At 37.1% G+C, this 21,521-nt stretch overlaps 2 protein-coding genes across 5 annotated transcripts in view; one reads left to right on the top strand and one right to left on the bottom strand.

Annotated features, from left to right (window-relative positions):
• SNAPC3 (small nuclear RNA activating complex polypeptide 3) overlaps positions 1 to 880 on the top strand; it is a 51,917-nt gene extending 51,037 nt beyond the window's left edge. The window contains exon 12 of the transcript XR_007719878.1: positions 542 to 880. The gene's annotated coding sequence lies outside the window, so the exon portion shown is untranslated. The remainder of the gene's footprint in view (positions 1 to 541) is intronic.
• The window catches only part of PSIP1 (PC4 and SRSF1 interacting protein 1), a 50,677-nt gene that overhangs the window by 3,951 nt on the left and 25,205 nt on the right, over positions 1 to 21,521 (bottom strand). For 2 of the 4 annotated variants that reach the window (XM_050761640.1, XM_050761641.1), the window contains exons 5-14: positions 19,683 to 19,787; positions 18,879 to 18,941; positions 12,213 to 12,309; positions 11,113 to 11,188; positions 6,214 to 6,442; positions 4,873 to 4,991; positions 2,183 to 2,238; positions 1,521 to 1,591; positions 1,210 to 1,311; positions 886 to 1,099 (exon numbers count right to left, since the gene is read on the bottom strand). In XM_050761640.1, coding sequence (XP_050617597.1) covers positions 886 to 1,099; positions 1,210 to 1,311; positions 1,521 to 1,591; positions 2,183 to 2,238; positions 4,873 to 4,991; positions 6,214 to 6,442; positions 11,113 to 11,188; positions 12,213 to 12,309; positions 18,879 to 18,941; positions 19,683 to 19,787 — 1,132 coding nt within the window. Of the gene's footprint in view, positions 1 to 885; positions 1,100 to 1,209; positions 1,312 to 1,520; positions 1,592 to 2,182; positions 2,239 to 2,905; positions 3,569 to 4,872; positions 4,992 to 6,213; positions 6,443 to 11,112; positions 11,189 to 12,212; positions 12,310 to 18,878; positions 18,942 to 19,682; positions 19,788 to 21,521 lie in introns of those variants that run through there. The other 2 variants (XM_050761644.1, XM_050761642.1) reach the window with 2 other exon arrangements.

Here is a 21,521-nt window from a genome sequence, read left to right as displayed (position 1 = left end):
CAAGAGTGAAACTCCATCTTTAAAAAAAAAAACAAAAATACTTCCTCATTTAATGTAGGTAAGGTACAGAATTGTTTTGGAAATATTTGAATATACGTAAGTTTAACTTGCAGATGGGACCCAACTCTAAACGTGAAATTAGTTTATGTTTTGTACACACCTATAAACATAGCCTAAAGGTAATTTCACACAATCTTAATTTTATATATGAAAGTTTGTGTACATTTAAAACCATTAGAAAGCAAAGGTGTATCTTAGCGACCCACATGGACAATCTGTGGTTGCTTGGCATCACCATCATTGTTGACTAAATTTATATGCTACCAATGAGAAATCATTGTCTTTATTCACACATAAGTACTTTATAGTAAAAAATATGACGTGGCATTAATACAGTGAAAATACAGTCTGTTCAAGGTAACTCAGGAGCATCATCAGAATACTTGTATTAGCCTGTCAACAGCAACAAGTAATGGCAGGTGTAGTCTCCACCTATGATGCTGTGTTTTAAAAGGCTACTGTATGCTATTTTACTTTTTAGGTGAGAAGAAAACATCAGAAGCAGTTGAGCAACCAGGAAGTAGGTCCTCTAGGGATGAGGAGGCATTGTGATGGATGGCTTTTTAAAAATGTTTATCCAGAGTCATCTGCCTCATGAACAATGGTTTCTGCCTTAGAAGTCTAATAGAAACTGACATGACTTTTTTGTTCTGAATGCACACTGCTCTAGTCCTTCAATAAGCCCATCACATTTTCACCATTTTGCCTATGTATACTTTTTCTGTGGTGTTAACACTGAAACTATGCATCAAAGCCATTTTTAAGAGCAGTCCTGGCAAATGGTTCAAAAAACTGGCGTGAAATTGTTGGCTTTTTATCACATACCTGTTTGTTCCTTTTCTAGCTTTTTGTTTGGCCCTTTCTTCCCTTGATCTTTGGTTTTATTCGCTTCCTCATGCTGTCTTTGTTCAGCAAGAGATTTATTCAGCACTTGTGTGATCACGGAATCTCCTTCACCAACCAAAAACATGTTCTTAAACTTGTTATACAACATTGTAGACTTTTCCATGATAACCTGACTAACTTTGAATCGTCGTATCTGAGAAAACAATATACATTCATCATAATTGTTTGCCTAATTGATTTAAATAATTTTTAAATGAAGTAATGACAAAATTCAAAGAATCTACATGACTTGAAATCACTTACTTTTTTCAGTGTAGTGATCATCTCTGTGTGTTTCTGAGCTTGTTGCATTGTGACCTGAAGTGAAGCAAGTTCATCCAAGGCCTCAATGCATCGGTTCACATCCTTCATGACAAAACAGTAATTTCATAGCTGTTAATTATCATAATACTTATAATCTGTTACTAAAGATCACTTAAAAAAAATAAGGTAGTGCAAAATGACCAGTAATTTATCCCTTATCTTAAATTTACATACTCATAAGATCATGTGAGAAAATCAAAGATGAAGCTATAAATGCAGTACTGTAGTTTTAAATGAAGTTAAACACTTACAAGATTATCAATTTTGAGGGAATTTTTAATCTCAGCATGTATCCTTTGAAGTCGAGAATCCATTGATGTTTCTATAAATTAAAATATGTGAAAAACAGTGAACAGTTTTTCCAAAACCAGTATTTCTGTATACAGGCTAAGTATAATGAATTAGTGGACTCAAAAAAAAAAAAGTTCTGTGATCTTTACTAAGAAGCTCACAGATACACACAATAGCTTAACGTAAGTACTTATTGCCATTTTTAGCGTCTGGATGCGGAAAGCAACATGCAGTGTAAAAGCACAAAACCACCGCCTGGCTGCGTTTTTTCTACAATGAATAGTCTGCATATGATAACTCCTCTGCTCTCCAGTCCCTAAACACCGGCTTTTCCTTATGTTTAACCAAGGGATTTGTCTGAAATGGGAAAGCATCCAGCTTTCAGCAAGTGTACTAAAATTTGACACTGTCAAATAATGAGCATTAAACAAAGACAACTTAAGTTCACTTGATTATGCTTAAAATACAATGCAATTTATATAAAGCCCATTAGGGATTTGAAAAAGTATATTTGTAGGATATGAGTATGAAATGATTCCAAAACCAATACACGAAAAGTTATGTCTATGTAACTTCCTTTCCATGTATAATTTTATGTATCTTAGAAAGTGAAATAACTAACCTCGCTTCTTCTCCACTTTCTTAACTTCTGGCTTCTTTACTTCATCTTTATTCTGCCTATCAAATGTTAACACAAATATTTCAAAACATTGGAACTTTGTGACTGATTACTAAATGCCCACAATCCCTATGCAAAAACTAAAAATGTTTTCCTTAAAACAAGTCAGTAACCTAGACTGCAAAGGAATTGACTGTAGGAATTGAATGGTGCAGTTCCATAGCATAAATATAAGCAAAACTCAAATTAACATGCTAAATTAAATCATATCTAACTTTTCAGTGACATCATAAATAGTGTGTTGCTAGAAGAACGATTTCAGGGTCACTGGACAGATAGGCCACAATGGGAAGATAATACCTATAAATATTTAATGGCTTCTACATCAATTCTTTTTAAAAGCCGCATGTTAAAATAGACCAATTTAATTGTTGTGCACGTAACACGTAGATAAATGAGTTTTGAAGTTAGCCTTAACGTTAAATAGACGTAAGATACCATTTTTTTTTTTTTTTAATTTTGGCCAATATATCAAACTTGAATGACGTCCAGTAACATTCACTAACATTTCACAAATTAAAAGGTACCATTTTATTGTCAATCACAAAAATCACCACTTAAAATTAAAATCTTAATTTCTAGTATCTTAGCTTAGAGTTCAGGCCATATTATGAACCAATTCAAATAGACAAGAACAAAAAATATCTAAAAATCAGGTTTTTTTTAAAAAAAAACTTTATTTTAAAATTTTGGTTACAGTTTCATTTTTTTCTTAACAAGTCTACTACTGTTTAATCTCTCAGGATTAAAAAAACATTTATTAAGATTCTAAAGAATTAAACAACAAAGGAATGTCAAGGGAAGGGCCCCATTCTCAGGGGGTATAACTGCTATTCCAGTTTAATAACTAGCTTCAAAACAAAATGAATTTTTATATTTTCTAAATGAATAATGTACAACCACCATCTTCGTCTGAGCTTATTACTTTCAAACACAAAGCTTCATTTTAAGCTTGGTTAAAAAAAAAAAAAAACAGGAATGATGGCCGACCTTAGTATGTAGTGTGTACCTTACATGAAATTTGTTAACAATCATAACACAGTAATGCCATTAATAATGAAGTCCTCAATTTAGAATCTGGAACATTCTTCCATCAATGGGGGGAAGGGGGAAATTCAGTCCAATGAGTCTGTCTCAAGATCTTCATCTCTTGTTTGCTCCACTTGTATTCTCTTTTCAGTAACTGGATTAATGCTTTGAGCCCAAAATGAGATATATTTTTTATTACTGTAGATTACATGTTGTTTGGCTGGGAATACAATACAATAAACTTTATTTTGCATAATGCATTTCACACAAGCTGCATCTGAAATGCTTTACAGAGCAAAACTGTCCAAGTACAAAGTTTTGTAATAACAGGAGAAGGAAAGAAAACACAAATATTAGAATTTGAGAAAGTTACATTGGAGGACATTCAAAAGAAACTGAAATACATAAAGTTAACTTTAAGATACTAAAGAAGGGTTGGGCTACATATACTAATAACAACTAATTTTATATCTTAATTTTGGGAGCACAATAAAGTCAAAAGCAACAAACAGTCCAACAGCTTTTCAGTGAAAAGATAGAATAGAAAATGATAGGTGACAAAGAATAACTTAAATATTTACAGAAGTGCTTAAAGTCTAACAGATTAGAGGGAATAATATTTTTGAGCTTTAGATAAGTTATTTAAATTACTCCCTCAAGGAGCTAAACTACTTGTATATCCTCCAAACTAAGAAAGCAGAGTAAAACACTGTACTTGTCAAGAAAGACTTTGGCTTACGGATATATTATATAAAGAAAAAGAGTACAAAATTATTCCAAGAATCGTTTCACTGCTCATGATTAACTTTGTCTTATTGACCTAGAGCATGTTTTAAAAATCACCTCACTAAAACAACAAAAAAAAAAACAAAGTTTAGTCAGAATGTAAGACGCTTCACAAGGAAAGAAAAGCATGTCAGAGAAAGAACTCAGAAGTGACAGTCTAAAGGTAACTAGGAAAGCAAATGTAATAAAGACACGAAGTCTGTTTATTATCATTGCTATTACTTTTCCTTCTAGTAATAAAATAATAAGGGGAAAGAAATTCCCCATGGCAAGTACGGTCTCTATCAAAATTTAAGAGAAAACAGCTTTGAATTTGATTTATATTGCACATATATAATAATGTATACCCTGTCAGCCTTCAGTTTTACTTTTACTGGCTTCCTGGGTTTCCAAATGTGCTTTTGTTACTTTTGCTGGTCTTTAGGGTGAGGCCTGCTTGGTGGTGTGGTGAATAAGGGTATTTCCTGCATTCTTTCTCCACCAGTATATTATCAACCCTCCTTCTATATGTATTATATCATACAAACAAATAGTAGAGGATGAGTACACTTATTGCAAAGCCACTATCAAATCCTATCTGCACTTTGTTTAAATTCAAAAATAATTTACAGAGTGACTGCCTGAGTCAATTTCATCCTCTCAGAAAAGAATGAAGCCTGAAATAAGATCATCATCATATACTGAAGATTTTTCTAACACATGGGAAAAGTCACTTCTTCAAAAGGCTTCATAAAGTCTGGAAAATGAAAGTCTATTATTTAAAAATTCCATGCTAGCCTTTAAAAAGAACCCAAAATTTAGAAAAAAAAAATACTTACTGCTCAGTTTCCATTTGTTCTTCTTGCTTGCGTTTTCGATCTGCTGCTTCTTTCTCATGTTGGCCTTTCAGCATATTCCTTCGGTGAGCAGTCTGAAAGTTCCTCCCACCTTTTCTCTTCTGTTTTGAGAATTAGGATGGTTTCAGTTAACTATAAAGTCAGTGACTAGTGCTTATGGAATTACAACCTTGTGAAAAGCAGCAGCTAGTTTTTAAAAAAGGGATGAATACTCAAATTAGCAACCTAAAAATAGTCTTTGAATTACACCTATCTCTGCAAGTTTAACTTTGATTAATGACCATGAAATAATCATCTTGTTTTATGCCCGGCTGTAGGAGTGATGTCCTTTGGATAAAATGTAGTATGTCTCTCTGTTTGCCTCTCTACAGAGTGAGTTAACTTGAGTAGTGACAAGCACACTACATGACCTATCCAGTTTAAAATTTTTGGTTTCTAAAAGATTAAGAAATGAGCCAAAAATCAGATAAAAGCAAACAAAAGATTTGCATGACCTGGATCTGTAAATCTCTAAGGCTATACACAAAATTTTATTTTCTACACAAAAGGATACACAGCTTTAGTAAGATTCCCAACCACTATGGCATCCAAATAAAGTTACATACCACTGATAAAATGTACAATAGGCCTGAAGAGTGTTAAGAATTTCTTGGGGGTAAATAACAAAAATCTCTATATAAATCCACCTCTTTTAACATGTATCTTCACTGGGCACGGCCTATTTCATCTACCTTTTCTAGACAGATGGAGTTATTGGAAAGGTACTGTTTAATTTCCAGATCATAATTGTAAAACAGTAAGATAAATTTAGAGAACGGACAATAAAGGGACATTTTAAATATGCTTTGTAACATAGCTAATTCAAGTCTATTCAAAAACGTGAACAAATTCAGTTTAACTGCCACTGATATTTATAGACTTCCTCCAAAATATTAAAAGCTCCTTAACTAGGTAAAGATTAAGAAATACATAAACGGCCAGGTGTGGAGCCTGTAATCCAGGCACTTTGGGAGGCCAAGGTGGGAGGATCATCTGAGGTCAGGAGTTCAAGACCAGCCTGGCCAAGATTGCAAAACCTCGTCTCCACCAAAAATACAATAATTAGCTGGTAGTGGTGGCACACGCCTGTACTTCTAGCTACTCAGGAGGCTGAGGCTGGAGAATTACTTGAATCCAGGAGGCAGAGGTTACAGTGAGCCAAGATCGCGCCATTGCACTCCAGCCTAAGCAACACAGTGAGACTCCATCTCAAAAAAAGAAAAGAAAAAAATATACATAAAAACTAAGAATAGAACAGCCATTTTATATATGTAGACTTCATACCTTTTCACCTTCTTGATCATCTCCTTCTTCTTCAGAATCGGAAGTTGATGTAACCCCTGTTTTAGCTAGATTTTTCCTTTTTGATTCAACTTCTTTCTTCCCCTCTTTTTTGTCTGGCTCTTTTCTTGGCTTATCTTCCTCCTTCTGGCCCTCTTCATCCTTCTTAAGCTGCTTTTTAGGTTGTTTTTCCTCTTGCCCCTTTTTCTTACTTTTGTCCTCTTCAGTAATGCTATTTCAGAGAACATAACAATGTATATTTGTCATTCAACTATATTCTCCCAGTCAAGTGAACAGTATTTTAGGTATCAGTAAGCTATAATTTTTAATTTAAAGGCAACCTAAAGTAAAACAGAGTGTCTTCACTATCCAATCATAAAAGGAATTCTGTCGCAGAACATCCTTTTGGTATAAATTAGAAGCTATAAGGTGGGCAGATCCCTGGCTCTTATCGAACTTAAATTCTACATATTTGTTAAGAATAAACTATGTTTAAAAAGTAGACATACTGGGAGAAATGGAATTGCGGAAGTGAAATCAAATACGGTCATTTTAGAACTCATACAAATATTCTTTGCAGGGTAAAAAGGTCGCAACTTAAGCATGTAATGATAAATACATAGCCAATTAAGCATGTTTTCAGACAGTGCTGTGCTGACTAGCACCTAAGTATTCCCATCACCACTGAATTTCACAGAGACCACTAAAACAAGAGAAACTACCTAAACTGCTCAATAATCCTAATTACTGCTACATATTTATGCAAGTTGGTACTACAGAAATAGGCTCTAAGAGAATCAAATTATGCAAATACTAACCACGTAATTACTTTTATGGTTGATACATATTCTTCCAAAACAATTCCTTTATAAATAAACACTTAAAGCTCGAATAAGCTGTTTAAAAACTATAACCTTTTGACTGTCCAAAGAATTTCATTGAGATTTTCTCAAATTATTCAGTTAAATCAATGAATTTGAGAGCTCAAAGAGACTTATTCAGTTCAACCTCTTCCATTTGACAGATGAGAAAATGATGATGCAAAAGGTCAAATAACAAGCCCAGTATCTGAATTCCAAATCCATTAACCTCTTTCCAGACAAGTGATTCCTTGACCACTTAAGAACTATTAAGTTGGAAGAGAAGAAATTTACTTTTGCCCCTTTACAAACTTTTTATTACATAATTATCATTGGGTATGCTTATTTTCTAATGGTCCTATGGGTTTCATCCTTTTAACTTTAGCCTCTCTGGGATTAAAACCATCCTTTTAATAAATGAAAGTAAAAGCATGCAAGTGAAACTATTTGCTTTCTTCAGGATATCTACTGATGTATATCTTTTGATAATCAGTTTCCTAAAAATGGGACTAGAGTCCCATTTAAAAAGGCATTTCTTTGTCTCTTAAACAATACTGGCCAACTACTTTTCCCAAAATGTTACACCTGTATGGAAGGAAATAGCTATGAAAAATACAAATACCATTTGACCCAGCAAATCTGCTTCTAACAATGTATCCTAACCAATATATTTGCATTATGTACAAAAGAATAGATGATAATGTTTTTAAAATCGTGTATCAATACATAGGATAGATCTTAAGAATTATAAAACATATACAGTGGGATACCATACAGCACGTCTTTAAAAAGTGACTTTAAGGATTTATTTTAAAAATTTATCCTAAGGTCATAAAAAAGACTATTTCAAGGTGTGAAATAATCTTTGTGCCAAAACAAATAATTTGCATAAAGATGACTATCACTGCTTGCTACCAATGAGTCTTTTCCCAGTGGTTCTTCCATAAAATACAGACTTGTGACAATTTCCCTTTTTAGTAGTTCAAGAGATATTAGCAAAGTTGTATTTGTAAATTTCTTAATATTTTAATATATGTTAATATAAGCAAAGACTAATGTAAACACAACCCCAAATACTTCAGTAGGCTTTAACAAACATTTCTGAGGATTGTGAGTTGGTTTTTAGCTCTTCTGGGCTCTATTTTACTGTCGTGTCACATCAGTACCCATGGCAAAGAAACAGACGCTAAGAGATACATGGTGTTCTAATGGTGAAGAGCAGAAGTTTAAAAAGAGCTTACACAGTTTAGTTCTGCACTCCACTGAGTATGTGCCCAGATACACAACCAAGAGTAGTTACAGCTCACACTCAGCCTACGTACAGCATGAATAAGAAATAAATGTTGTAAAGGCTACTGCTGTTTTAGGGTTGTCCACTGCCTCAGGAAAAAGCTCACTAATAGAGAAACTGACACCAGGACCAAAAACCTAAAACATGTAGTGACTTGCTTTGGGGCGGGGAGACTGGAAACCCTAATACGTTATTATACAATGGGTAAAACCATTGGACAGTAGCACAAATAAGAAAATACATTCAATGAACTTGTGGCTTTGGATGAAGAAGCTTCAAAATGGAATACTGGCAGCATGAAATGACCATCAAGATAAATCTGATAGTGTTCAAGAAAGAGATGTGTTCAAAAAAGATTAGCCTATTTTCAAGGAAGGATGTAGGACTTTCGAACAGGGTGATAGCCTGAGTCAAAGACCCAATAAAGGGTATAGCTGCAATCCTTAAGAATTAAAACTGGGCCGGGCGCGGTGGCTCAAGCCTGTAATCCCAGCACTTTGGGAGGCCGAGACGGGCGGATCACGAGGTCAGGAGATCGAGACCATCCTGGCTAACACGGTGAAACCCCGTCTCTACTAAAAAATACAAAAAACTAGCCGGGTGAGGTGGCGGGCGCCTGTAGTCCCAGCCACTCAGGAGGCTGAGGCAGGAGAATGGCGTGAACCCGGGAGGCGGAGCTTGCAGTAAGCTGAGATCTGGCCACAGCACTCCAGCCTGGGTGACAGAGCAAGACCCCGTCTCAAAAAAAAAAAAAAGAAAAAAAAAAAGAATTAAAACTGGACTTCCTTAATCCTTCAGATGGACAAATGATTCCTGAGGGATGGTTTCTCAGAAAAACCTATAAACTCAAGTATCTGTTATTAAATATATAAAGATGAGCATGTCTGAGAAAAGCCTTACGAATAATTGCATAGGAAGCTGACCAGAATTAAACACACATACAAAAGTATTATATTACCAAAAGTGACACCAGACTGCATCAAGAGAAAGTGAGAGAAGGATAAGTTCCTAAAAAGGAACACCGGGCCCTCAGATTACTATGGTCTGAAAGCAGGCTGAGAAAGCTGCTCAGCTGATAAGCAGGGCGGTATTTTCCAATGACCTTTTCAGATGCAACAAAGGATGATACTGAAAAAGTAGAGAAGTTCCAGAGGAATCAGCCAAAAGCCATGAATACAAACGGAGTGGGAAGCATACTCCCAGGGAAAACTGGGACCTAATCAGGGAACACTAATTATATCCAAAATTGAGGGATCTCACAATATTTTCCCAGCAGAATTTCAGATTTCCAAGGGAATAATGACTGCAAACTCACCTGTTAAGTACCCAATTTCTTAATTCCACTACAATAAAGTATACTGTATTTTTTCTGCCACTATTTTTAAAAATTGACAGGTAAAATTCTATGTGTTTGCGGTGTGCAACACAATGTTCTGATGTATGTATACATTGTGGAATGGCTAAATCAAGCTATTTAATGTACTACCTACCTCACATACGTATTTTTATTTCGTGATGAGAACCCTTAAAGTCCACTCTCTCAGTAATTTTCAAGTATACAATATATTGTTATGTGTCACTATTTTTCAAAGTAAATACAGACCGGCAGTAAAATTCTTTAAATATATTTTGGTTGAAACATACCAATTCTCTAATAGTGTTCTACAATTAGAATTTTCTATAATCAGTTCATTCAAAACAATGTAAATCTATGCTTAATAGACATACCCCACTTAAGCCTTTCAAATCTTTAAATACAATAGCCACAAAAAGTTTTTCTCCTCCTTTGTCTAAATATACTGTATTCCTTCTGGCAAAGATGCCCCAAAAAAGCCAAAGTAAAAAGGATCCGGCCGGGCGCGGTGGCTCAAGCCTGTAATCCCAGCACTTTGGGAGGCCGAGAAGGGCGGATCACAAGGTCAGGAGATCGAGACCATCCTGGCTAACATGGCGAAACCCCGTCTCTACTAAAAACACAAAAATTAGCCGGGCGAGGTGGCGGCGCCTGTGGTCCCAGCTACTCGGGAGGCTGAGGCAGGAGAATGGCGTAAACCCGGGAGGCAGAGCTTGCAGTGAGACAAGATCCGGCCACTGCACTCCAGCCTGGGCGACAAAGCGAGACTCGTCTCAAAAAAAAAAAAGATCTGTAGGCTAGCCACAGTGGCTCACACCTATAATCCCAGCACTTTGGGAGGATGAGGTAGGAGAATCGTTTGAGACCAGCCTGGGAAAGATGAGACCAGTCTCATGAAAAAAAATTAGGCAGGTGTGGTGGCACATGCCTGTGGTCCCAGCTACTTGGGAGGCTAAAGTGGGAAGATCCCTTGAGCCCAGGAGTTTGAGGTTACAGTGTGTGACTGCACCACTGCACTGCAGCCTGGGCGACAGAGTGAAACCCCATCTTTAAAAAAAAAAAAAATTTTTTTTGACATTGCTTCAAATATATTCTGTGTAAAATTCCCGAAACATAACATCTTGCCCAATTTCTCTATTATGTATTTGACTTTGTATTATCTAAGTATCTATATAAATTGATATACCCAAAAGTCTTAATTAATGAAATGATAAACAGCCATTCCTTACCAATTTTTACTTTACAAAGTTTTTCCAGTTTTTTCTGTAATTTTAAGAAATATCAAAATAACAAACATCCTGTAAGAGAAAACTGATAAAAACGCAGAGATATGTGCTTGTTTAAAGTCAAATGTCTCATTTATTGCATAACTAATTATACATTAAAAATAAACTCACATGTCACTCTCTGAAGGACAGGGTTGTTTTACCATTTTGGGTCGGCCTCTTGGTTTTGGAATCTTGACTTCTGTAGCTAATATACACATGGAAAAAAAATCAGTAACTACTAGTTTCTAGTTAAGATACAAATCTGATATAAATATTAGAAATGATACATACTATATAAGAATATGAGTAGCTTATTAGATACAATTATTGCTAAATTTAAAAAACACCTCCCCACCATGATTCAAATGAGCAACAACAAAAAATTTATAAAGAGGTAAACTGAGTAATCCTCAATTTGTCCTTATTATGACTGAGAGGGCTTAAAACATTTTTCTCTATCATTTTGACAGTAATGTCACAAAATTCAACTTTAGAATAGGAAGCAGCACTTATATTTAATATTCATATACATATTATATATAATATTACTTATGCAGTTACATATCTTTGGAAGTTCATACTAGAATTCACTGAGTTTCCTAGCACTATTTTATCCACTACAATATTAAACTCCAAAATATTATGTAAATAAAAATTTTTTTTCTTTTCTTGGTATTACTCATCTTACCCCCCATTTTCAGTAAGAATCCTAGTAAAAAGTAGAAAAAAAATTCAATTTTGGTTTTGTTTTACTTTGTATTAGGAAGATCTTTCCAAAATATTTCCAATTTGCCAAATTAAGAAAATACTTTTACAGAGCTGCATACTGTAAAAATCAAAATCCCTATCAACAGAGAACGCAAAAATTTAAAATATTAATGGCTTTAATCAAATGCTATTTCTCACTCTCTGATTATAACTCCATTTTGAAATCTTATGACTCTTAAGTGAAAGGTAAAATAAACCCATTATTCATGATAATTTTAACCTCACCACAGCCTCTCTTACCACTATTTAGGGAAAACATAACAGAGATAAAGCAAAGTTTATTTCAAATTTAAATACTTTGAAACAGAGCACAAATCATGTTTACCTCCTTTGAAATCTGTATGTTACACACAATCAATTGCCTATTCGCTTCATTCCAAAATATCTGAGGCAGCAACACTTTAAATGGACTGGAATATTAATCACAAGCCAAACAGATATTTAAACATCAGTAATCCTACCTGCAGGTCGTCCTCTTTTAGGACTCACTTTTAGATTAACAGATGCTGTTGCTGTTGTCACTACTCCTGCCTCCTCAGTTTCTACTTGTTTTTCTGCCTGAATTACAAAAATTTAATTAACTTATTTAGCAAATAGTAGGCACTCAGAAAGTTTAATTCCATGGCAAAAATATGCCAGTCTATGGTAACATGAATTCAAGTACAGATATAACCTCTATACGATCTTTGTTATTTTTCAACAATCAGAGTAACATCTTCAAACTTAGTTTATAACTCTAGTGAACAATTCTTAAAAATTAACTTCTTAGAAATGAAGTCATTTGTAAAAATAAAGCTAATATTCTTGATGCAACATGGAGAACAAAGTATGTCATTACACTGCAACTAACACACTGCTTTTTCTAATTCTTCGTTCATATAGACACGTTTTATTTCTAAACTGAGACTCTGACCTAACAGTTCTCTAGGAGTTATTCTTATTTCCCATAAGAAGGGATTTACTACAGCATAGAGTAAGGAATCCTCTGACCATTTGCAAACTCTAATGCCCTTTGATAATTGCTGGTATGACTCTCCTGGAGAGAATGGCCTCAAAAGAGAATCAGTATTATTGATTTAAGCATTAGCATGGAACAAAGGTTAATAACCACAAATTAGAAACGAAATGTAAACATGAGGCAGCAGTTGGTACTATCATAACTGCAAGAGGAGGAAAGAGAGAGACCAAAGGAGATGGGCTCCTTTCCCATCTCCCCCAACTCTTTAGAATTCAGCATTAACTGTATCACTAAAGATATAAGCAAGGCACTCAAAAACATGCATAATCCAATCTCATTGATTAAAAAAATTAAAAATTGCCTTTTCATCAATGATTTGATTTGTAAACATAATGCCCAGTGTTGGTAAGCAGGCGGAGAAGCATTCATACATTGACTATCAATGATCAATAAGCTGGTACCAATAAACTAATACTTTATGATAAAGAGCATAATTATGAATGAGTATTGGCAATATAGAATGTGCTAATCTCTATATAGGGCTGGACACAGTGGCTCACGCCTGTAATCCCAGCATTTTGGGAGGCCAAGGTAAGTGGATCACTTGTGGTTAGGAGTTCAAGACCAGCCTGACCAACATGATGAAACCCCTTCTCTACTAAAAATACAAAAAATTAATTAGCCAGGCTTGTGGTGCACACCTGTAATCCCAGCTACATGGGAGACTGAGGCAGGAGAACTGCTGGAACTCAGGTGGCAGAGGTTGCAGTGAACCGAGATTCGTACCACTGCATTCCAGCCTGGGCAACAGAGCAAGACTGTCTCAAAAACCAAAAACAAAAACAAAATCTTTATACGGCAATTCCACTTCTACGAATGTATCCATTTCTTTATTACGTTTTTAAACATTTCTTTTAATAACTGAAACATAATGAAGCATATTAAAAGTATTATTAAAACTCATCTAAGGTAACCCTTGAGTTCTCAGAGAACACTGAAAATTCCTCCCTGAACATTATTAGCTCAGGTTTTATTTCTAGAGTTTTAAGAACTTACAAAGTTGACCTGCCCCAATCCTGATTCGATAGCTCTGAGTCAGGGAACCAGGATTCTGTGTTTTTAAAAAGCTCCCCAGGTAACAAAGCTTAATAACTCAAGACTGAGAGCTCTTTTCCTACTGAGAAGAGGGCATAATTTGGCTAAAATTATAACTGATCAATTCTTTGGTGCAAAGACTACTCTCTTCACTTAACTTTCTGCTTTTGGAAATAAGACACTGAGTAAGAATTATAGGTAGGGTTGGGCGCAGTGGCTCATGCCTGTAATCCCACTCAGCACTTTGGGAGGCTGGGGCGAGCAGATTACTTGAGGTCAGGAGTTCAAGACCAGCCTGACCAACAAGGTGAAACCCCATCTCTATTAAAAATGCAAAAATAAGTCAGGCGCCTGTAATCCCAGCTACTCAAGAGGCTAAGGCAGGAGAATCACTTGAACCCAGGAGGTGGAGATTACAGTGAGCTGAGATCCTGCTACCACACTCCAGCCTGGGCAACAGAGCAAGACTCCATCTCAGAAAAAAATTAAAAAGTTAAAAAAAAAAATTATAGGTAGAAGAGATGGTTTCTAAGGAGGTACCAATAAGTGTAACAAGTTCATCGATAATAATTAAAAATATCTTAACACTAAGAGATCAGCCCTACCATGCATGTGTGTTCATGACTATTATAGCAAAATCATGCAAGTCAGAACCATTCCTCATGAAAATAAAATCAGAAACATTTTATCTAAAGAAAGGACCAATGAAGTTATGAAATACACATATTTAAAGTTTTTTCCACTCTTAGGATATGCTTAAATATTTAAACATCTTAAATGCAAATATTTTACACTACTGACTACAGATTTATTTCTTCCGTATTTTACTTGCTCTGAGACCTCTAACCCTTTAATTCATTTTCTCTTCATTTTTTACCCCACTTTCTAGCTCTAACAGCTTCCTTGATCTTAACTAAAAACATGCCACCTCACACGCACACAAAAACCTCATGGGATTACCATTCAAATGCATTCATAAGTCCTCCACATCCTTGTTTTGCTATATCTGTCCCACAAATCCTCAAGAAAGAGGTTACTATACAATTCTACCTTCTCTGTTCTATTATTCCCAGCTGCTGAGGCCTGCTGGGAAAAAAAAAAAAAATGTACATGCATTCATTTTATGCAATCTCAGTTGAGATCTCAAAGTCACTTTACCCTCTCTGATCAGGCCTCCTTCTCCCATCAACAGCTGCATCAACACTCAATCCATTCTTCCTGACTTGTACCACACCCAAAGTCTTGCTTTGATGTGGGTAGGGCAGAAGGGAGTAACGGCCATAGAAAGGAATTCCCTTAATTTCCTAGTGTCCCAAGAAATTTTCAGAGCCTCTTTCATCCCTCCCCTTCAGTGTTAGAGACTGTAACATCCATCTCTTCCTTAAGTCAATTCCTTCAATGTCCCCTCCATTCTCTCATCCAACACATATTTATGTAGAATAATTTATACTGACTCTACATCTTTGATCTTTCCTAATTTTTTTTTTTTTTTTTTGAGACAGAGTCTTGTTCTGTCGCCCAGGCTGGAGTGCAGTGGCCAGATCTCAGCTCACTGCAAGCTCCGCCTCCCGGGTTTATGCCATTCTCCTGCCTCAGCCTCCCAAGTAGCTGGGACTACAGGCACCCGCCACCTCGCCCAGCTAGTTTTTTGTATTTTTTTCTTAGTAGAGACGGGGTTTCACCGTGTTAGCCAGGATGGTCTTGATCTCCTGACCTTGTGATCCGCCCGTTTCAGCCTCCCAAAGTGCCGGCATTACAGGCTTTCCTAATTTTGCAAAGAAAAAGTGTTAGGGCATCTACTGTCTTTTGTCATTTTAACACTTTCCCTTAGCCATGAAAACCCCTATTAAGTTGCCACATTCTCCTTTCCTTCAAAGATTTCAAAAGCACAGTGTAACTTTACCATTAAACATTTATTCTCTAACCCCTTAATCTAGTTTCTGTCCTTACCATTCAACTAAATGGAGTTCACCTGAAAGTATCCTAGAAGAGTCTATTTGGCAAGTATCTTACTGGGACCCTCTGTAAATCAGGACATTACTGACCACTTCTTCATTCTGGAACGTTCTCCCTTCCCTTGTTTAGCTTGATATCCTCTTAGATTTTCTCTTGACAGTTCATTCTCAGCCATAATTTCACAGAGCAACCTTCCCCGCTCTCCATTATATTCCTTCAGGATTCTGGTTTCTGCATCCTCTCAATAAACAATTCTCCTTTGACCTCATCTATTACCCTGTCTTCATGCCAGAGACTGCATCTGTAACTTACATCTTCTCTCTTTTTGGTGCCAGAACAATATATATACAAAATATATATATCTCTTCACTCCAATTCCCACAGGTGCTTCACCTTCCCCTTACTCATGCCTGTGATTCCAAACCAACATCCTCTGTAATCCCAATAACTAGTTATTCAAGTAAAGACCTTGGAGCCACCTTAGATTCTGCCCCCCCGCCTTCACCAGCCACTTCTCATCAACCATCAACTTAACCTCTTTAAGTGCTCTTAAATCCCATCTCTCCTCTATACCACTTAAAAAATCTGCTATAAGATCCTTGTCCTTCCAGTCTCATGCCAACTCCTTAGAAAGGCCTTTTGTAGCCTAGTCGGCTGCCAACTCACTAACTCCCCATTTAGACCCTCTTATTTTAAATATTTATTTTTTGTCTCAAAAAAAAAAAACACAAAAACATTAAGTTCAATGGAAACAAAGACCTTGTCTTCTTTATTGACTACTCAAATCCATGCCAAGGCCAGTAAAGTTAGTACTAAAATTCTGAAAGAATTTTACAGTGAACTGGTTTCAATGCCCCAATCCAATCCCCATCATTCACACTGCTTTAAAAAATGATGCATTCTTTGGGAGGCCAAGGCAGGCGGATCACGAGGTCAGGAGTTCCAGACCAGCCTGGCCAACATAGTGAAACCCCGTCCCTACTAAATATACAAAAAATTAGCTGGTTATGTTGGCGGACGCCTGTAATCCCAGCACTTTGGGAGACAGAGGTGAGCGGATCACTTGAGGCCAGGAGTTTGAGACCAGCCTGGCCACTATGGTGAAACCCCATCTCTACTAAAAATACAAAAATTAGCCAGGCGTGGTGGTGCACGTCTGTAATCCCAGATATTCAGGAGGCTGAGGTAGGAGAATCGCTTGAACCCAGGCGGTGGAGGTTGCAGTGAGCTGAGATCACGCCACCGCACTCCAGTCTGGGTGACAGAATGAGACTCTGTATCCAAAAAAAAAAAACCAAATTTATATCAAAAAAAAGAAAAAAATGAGGCATCAAGTTGGGCACAGAGGCTCACGTCTGTAATCCCAGTGCTTTGGGAGGATTACCGGAGGCTGGGAGTTTGAGATAAGCCTAGGCAACATAGCAAAACCCCATCTCTACTAAAAAAAAAAAAAATTGGCCAGGCCCGGTGCCATAATACCAGCGCTTCAGAAGGCTGAGGTGGCCGGATCACCTGAGGTCAGGAGTTCAAGACAAGCCTGGCCAAATGGGGAAACCCTGTCTCTACTAAAAACACAAAAATTAGCCGGACGCGGTGGCTCATGCCAGCACTTTGGGAGGCCAAGGCGGGTGGATCACTTGAGGCCAGGAGTTCAAGACCAGCCTGGCCAACATAGTAAAACCCCATTTCTACTAAAAATACAAAAAAAATTAGGCGGGCATGGTGGTGTACACCCGTAATCCCAGCTAATCGGGAGGCTGAGGAAGGAGAATCACGTGAACCTGGGAGGCGAAGGTTGCTGTGAGCCGAGATGGTGCCACCGCACTCCAGCTGGTGCAACAGTGTGAGAATCCATCTCAAAACAAAACAAACCACCAAAAAATACAAAAATTAGCCAGGCATGGTGGTGTGTGCCTGTAATCCCAGTTTGGGAGGCCCAGGCAGGAAAACTGTTTGAACTCGGTAGGTGGAGGTTGCAGTGAGCCAAGATTGCTCCACTTCACTCAAGCCTGGACAACAGAGCGAGATCCGTCTCAGGAAAAAAAAAAAAAAAAAGGCCGGGTGTGGTGGCACACTTCTGTAGTCCCCACTATTAGAGAGGGTAAGATGGGAAAATCCCTTGAACCCAAAAGTTTGAGGCTGCAGTGAGGTGTGATTGCACCAGTGCACTACTCTAGCCTATGTGACAGAGCGAGACCCCATCTCTTAAAAAATTTTTTTTAAAGTAATTTGAAGTAATTCAATCATTTCCCATCACTTCTGTAAGTTCCAAGGTCTTTAGGACAACATCAGGTTTTTTGGGTACCTATTCCCTCAAACTTTATGGTGTGTTAATACTGAAATACAATACTCAAGATGCTTGAAACGGAATTTCTGCTATGTGTCTGTATATGCTATTCAAATTGCTTCATGTGTCCTTCCCTGCTCCTTCATCTGCCTGACAAAATTCTGCCTGTATTTTAAAATCCTGTTATCACACCACCTCCAACCCATACTACATAGCTAATAAGCCACTATAATTATTTATTTTCACAGTTTACCTCCTCATGAGATACTGAACTCTTGGTTTTCTTTGTATCTTTGGTATATAATAATAATTTGAGACATAAATAGGTCAGAAAAGGGTGTGAACAAAACTTCGTAAGTTTCATATTAATTAAAAGCCTACTATGTACCTAACCTTGCACTGTCACTCACACTCATTTCTCACAACGTTGTGAAGTAACAATAACAAAAACATAATGGACAACACTTATATAGCACTTACTAGTGTTTAGGTACCAGGATTTAGCATAAACATTTTACATATGTTAAATCATTTCATCCTCCACAACCTTCGAGTATGTATTTCTAGCCATTTTAGAGAAACTGAAGCAGTCATTAAAATGAATGAAAACTGGTGCATTTCATTTCCTTTACCACTCAAGTTATTTTAAAGGTGCTACATCACTAAGAAAGAAACACAGATAGCTTTGCCAAGTAAAACATAACCCATAAAAAATTAAAGGGTTTAGAATAAAAGCTGAAGTTTAAAGTTTCATTATATCTACTCTCCCTCAACCCAACTGAAATAAAAATTCTTTTCAGATCCCTGTGGTTGGTAAGTCCGTGAAATTACCTTTCTCTTTCTCCCTCTTCTGGCAGCTTTTGGAGTAGTTATGTCAACTGCTTTAGTCACATCCTAAAAAAGAAAAAAGAAAACTGAATACTGAATAAATCATTCCAGGAATGAAAGAAACCTTCTTAAACTAACAGTCACAAGCATGTTTAACTAAAAGCACTGGGGAAATTTGTTTTGCTCTGTAGAGTTCTGAAATTATAAACATTATGTCTCAACATTAATAAAGTGAGAAAAATGCATTTCCACTGTCAGATCAAATATAAAAGTCATGCTTGCTAGTACACCAGGAAGTTTGTCTATTTACATTTATAAAACTACTTTTTCTACACTAGAATTCTGAATTTTAGGATTGTGAATTTTAAAGGGTGGCTGGGACTTTGAAGATCGTCTAACAACCACTTCATGAGGCCTAGAAGGGCTAAATGAGTAGTCTTTATACACAGATCATATGCAGTTGGACATCAATCTAGGTTTTTAAAAATTTAGTCTAATGCTCTTTCCAGTACATCCATCCCACAATACTTCCCTTTAAAAAATATTCTTAACACTACCACACCCTATAGTTGTACTTCATGTTTTACGCATAAAAATAACTTCAAATAATAACATGTATGCATCTTAAAGATGCACAACTTGTTTAGCAATACTGTAATACTTACACAAGGAAATAAGCCTTAAATATTTTCTAATTCACTTTTTAAGTACTTTAAAAATTACTTACTAATAATCATGGCCAACTTATTTCATTATTTGTTCCTTGAAACAAAACAGGTTTAAAATGTTAGGAGAAATAGAACATACCTCATTGCTGGTTTTTTCTTCATGGTCAGTATCTTCCTTTGAAACACTAGTTTCCTTTTCTTCAACTTCAACATCAGATGATGCATTTGATTGTTTAGTTGCTGCCTGTGAGCAATCAACTCTATTAATTTTGCAAAATAAGTTTTTACCCCAATAATATACGCAATTCTTTATTTTTATTTTTATTTTTTTTTAGAGACAGGGTCTCACTCTATCACCCAGGCTGGAGGCAGTGATGCAATCGTGGTTCACTGAAGCCTCAATTTCTGGGCTCAAGGCATCCTCCCTCCTCAGCCTGAGCCCAGGAGGTCAAGACTGTTGTGAATCATGATTGCACCACTGTACCCCAGCCTCTGCAACGCAGTCTCAAAAAATAAAAAAATTCCAAGACTATATGCTGACAAGGCTTGGCAATTTGGAGGATGAAAAAGACCATAAAGGTGCAATCACAGGACAAATGATCCAAGAGAAATTACAAAACGTAGTCAGGCACTGTGGCTCACATCTGTAATCCCAGTACTTTGGGAGGCTGAGGCAGGTGGATTGCTTGAGGTCAGGAGTTCAAGACTAGCCTGGCCAATATGGTGAAACCCCATCTCTACCAAAAATACAAAAATTAGCCAGGCACGGTGTGATGCGCCTGTAATCCCAGCTACTCAGGAAGTTGAGGCACGAGTATAGCTTAAACCCAGGAGGCAGAAGTTGCAGCGAGCCAAGATCAAGATTGCACCACTGCACTCCAACCTGGGTGACAGAGCAAGACTCTGTCTCCGGAAAAAAAATAAAAAAGAAAAGAAAATTACAAGACATTATTTTTCAGAAAACAATCACTTCCGTCTGTTAGAAAGATGTCTTCCCACTACACAGTCAAGGCAATAATGATGAGAAATCATGTAGCCATTCAACAAATACTTAGTGATTAGCTATTCTTCTCACACGTGCACATGCTGGGCACACAGGACATTAACCTTTGTTCACAGAGGCAACATAACTGTAGCAGGTACAGACAAGTACAGAAACAGTTATGATATGGTTTGATGAATCCATTAACAAGTAAGTACTCGGAGGTAATGAAGTCACTTATGATCATTTAATGTGGCCTTGGAGCATCAATGAAAGATTTGTATGTTCCAGATAGAACAGTATCTAAAAAGTTCTCTAAGAAAAAGCATGGCACATGTGAAGAAATAAAATGTACAGGTTTAACAGTAAAAAGCGGGCCAGGCGCAGTGGCTCAAGCCTGTAATCCCAGCACTTTGGGAGGCCGAGACGGGCGGATCACGAGGTCAGGAGATCGAGACCATCCTGGCTAACACAGTGAAACCCCGTCTCTACTAAAAATAACAAAAAACTAGCCAGGCGAGGTGGTGAGCACCTGTAGTCCCAGCTACTTGGGAGGCTGAGGCAGGAGAATGGCGTAAACCGGGAGGCGGAGCTTGCAGTGAGCTGAGATCTGGCCACTGCACTCCAGCCTGGGCGACAGAGCGAGACTCCATCTCAAAAAAAAAAAAAGTAAAAAGCTAGGCCGGGCATGGTGGCTCATGCCTGTAATCCCAGCACTTTGGGAGGTCAAGGCGGGTGGATCACAAGGTCAGGAGTTCAAGACTTGCCTGGCCAAGATGGTGAAACCCCGTCTCTACTAAAAATACAAAAATTAGGCAGGCATGGTGGCAGGCGCATGTAATCCCAGTTACTCGGGAGGCTGAGGCAAGAGAATAGCTTGAACCCGGGGGGGGGGGCGGGTGCAGAGGCTTCAGTGAGCCGAGACTGCGCCACTGCACTCCAGCCCGGGCGACAGACTGAGACTCTGTCTCAAAAAAAAATAATAATAATAAAAAT

This window comes from Macaca thibetana, chromosome 15 (assembly GCF_024542745.1).
Source record: "Macaca thibetana thibetana isolate TM-01 chromosome 15, ASM2454274v1, whole genome shotgun sequence".
NCBI lineage: Eukaryota > Metazoa > Chordata > Mammalia > Primates > Cercopithecidae > Macaca > Macaca thibetana.
This window is presented reverse-complemented; position numbering and strand designations above follow the sequence as displayed.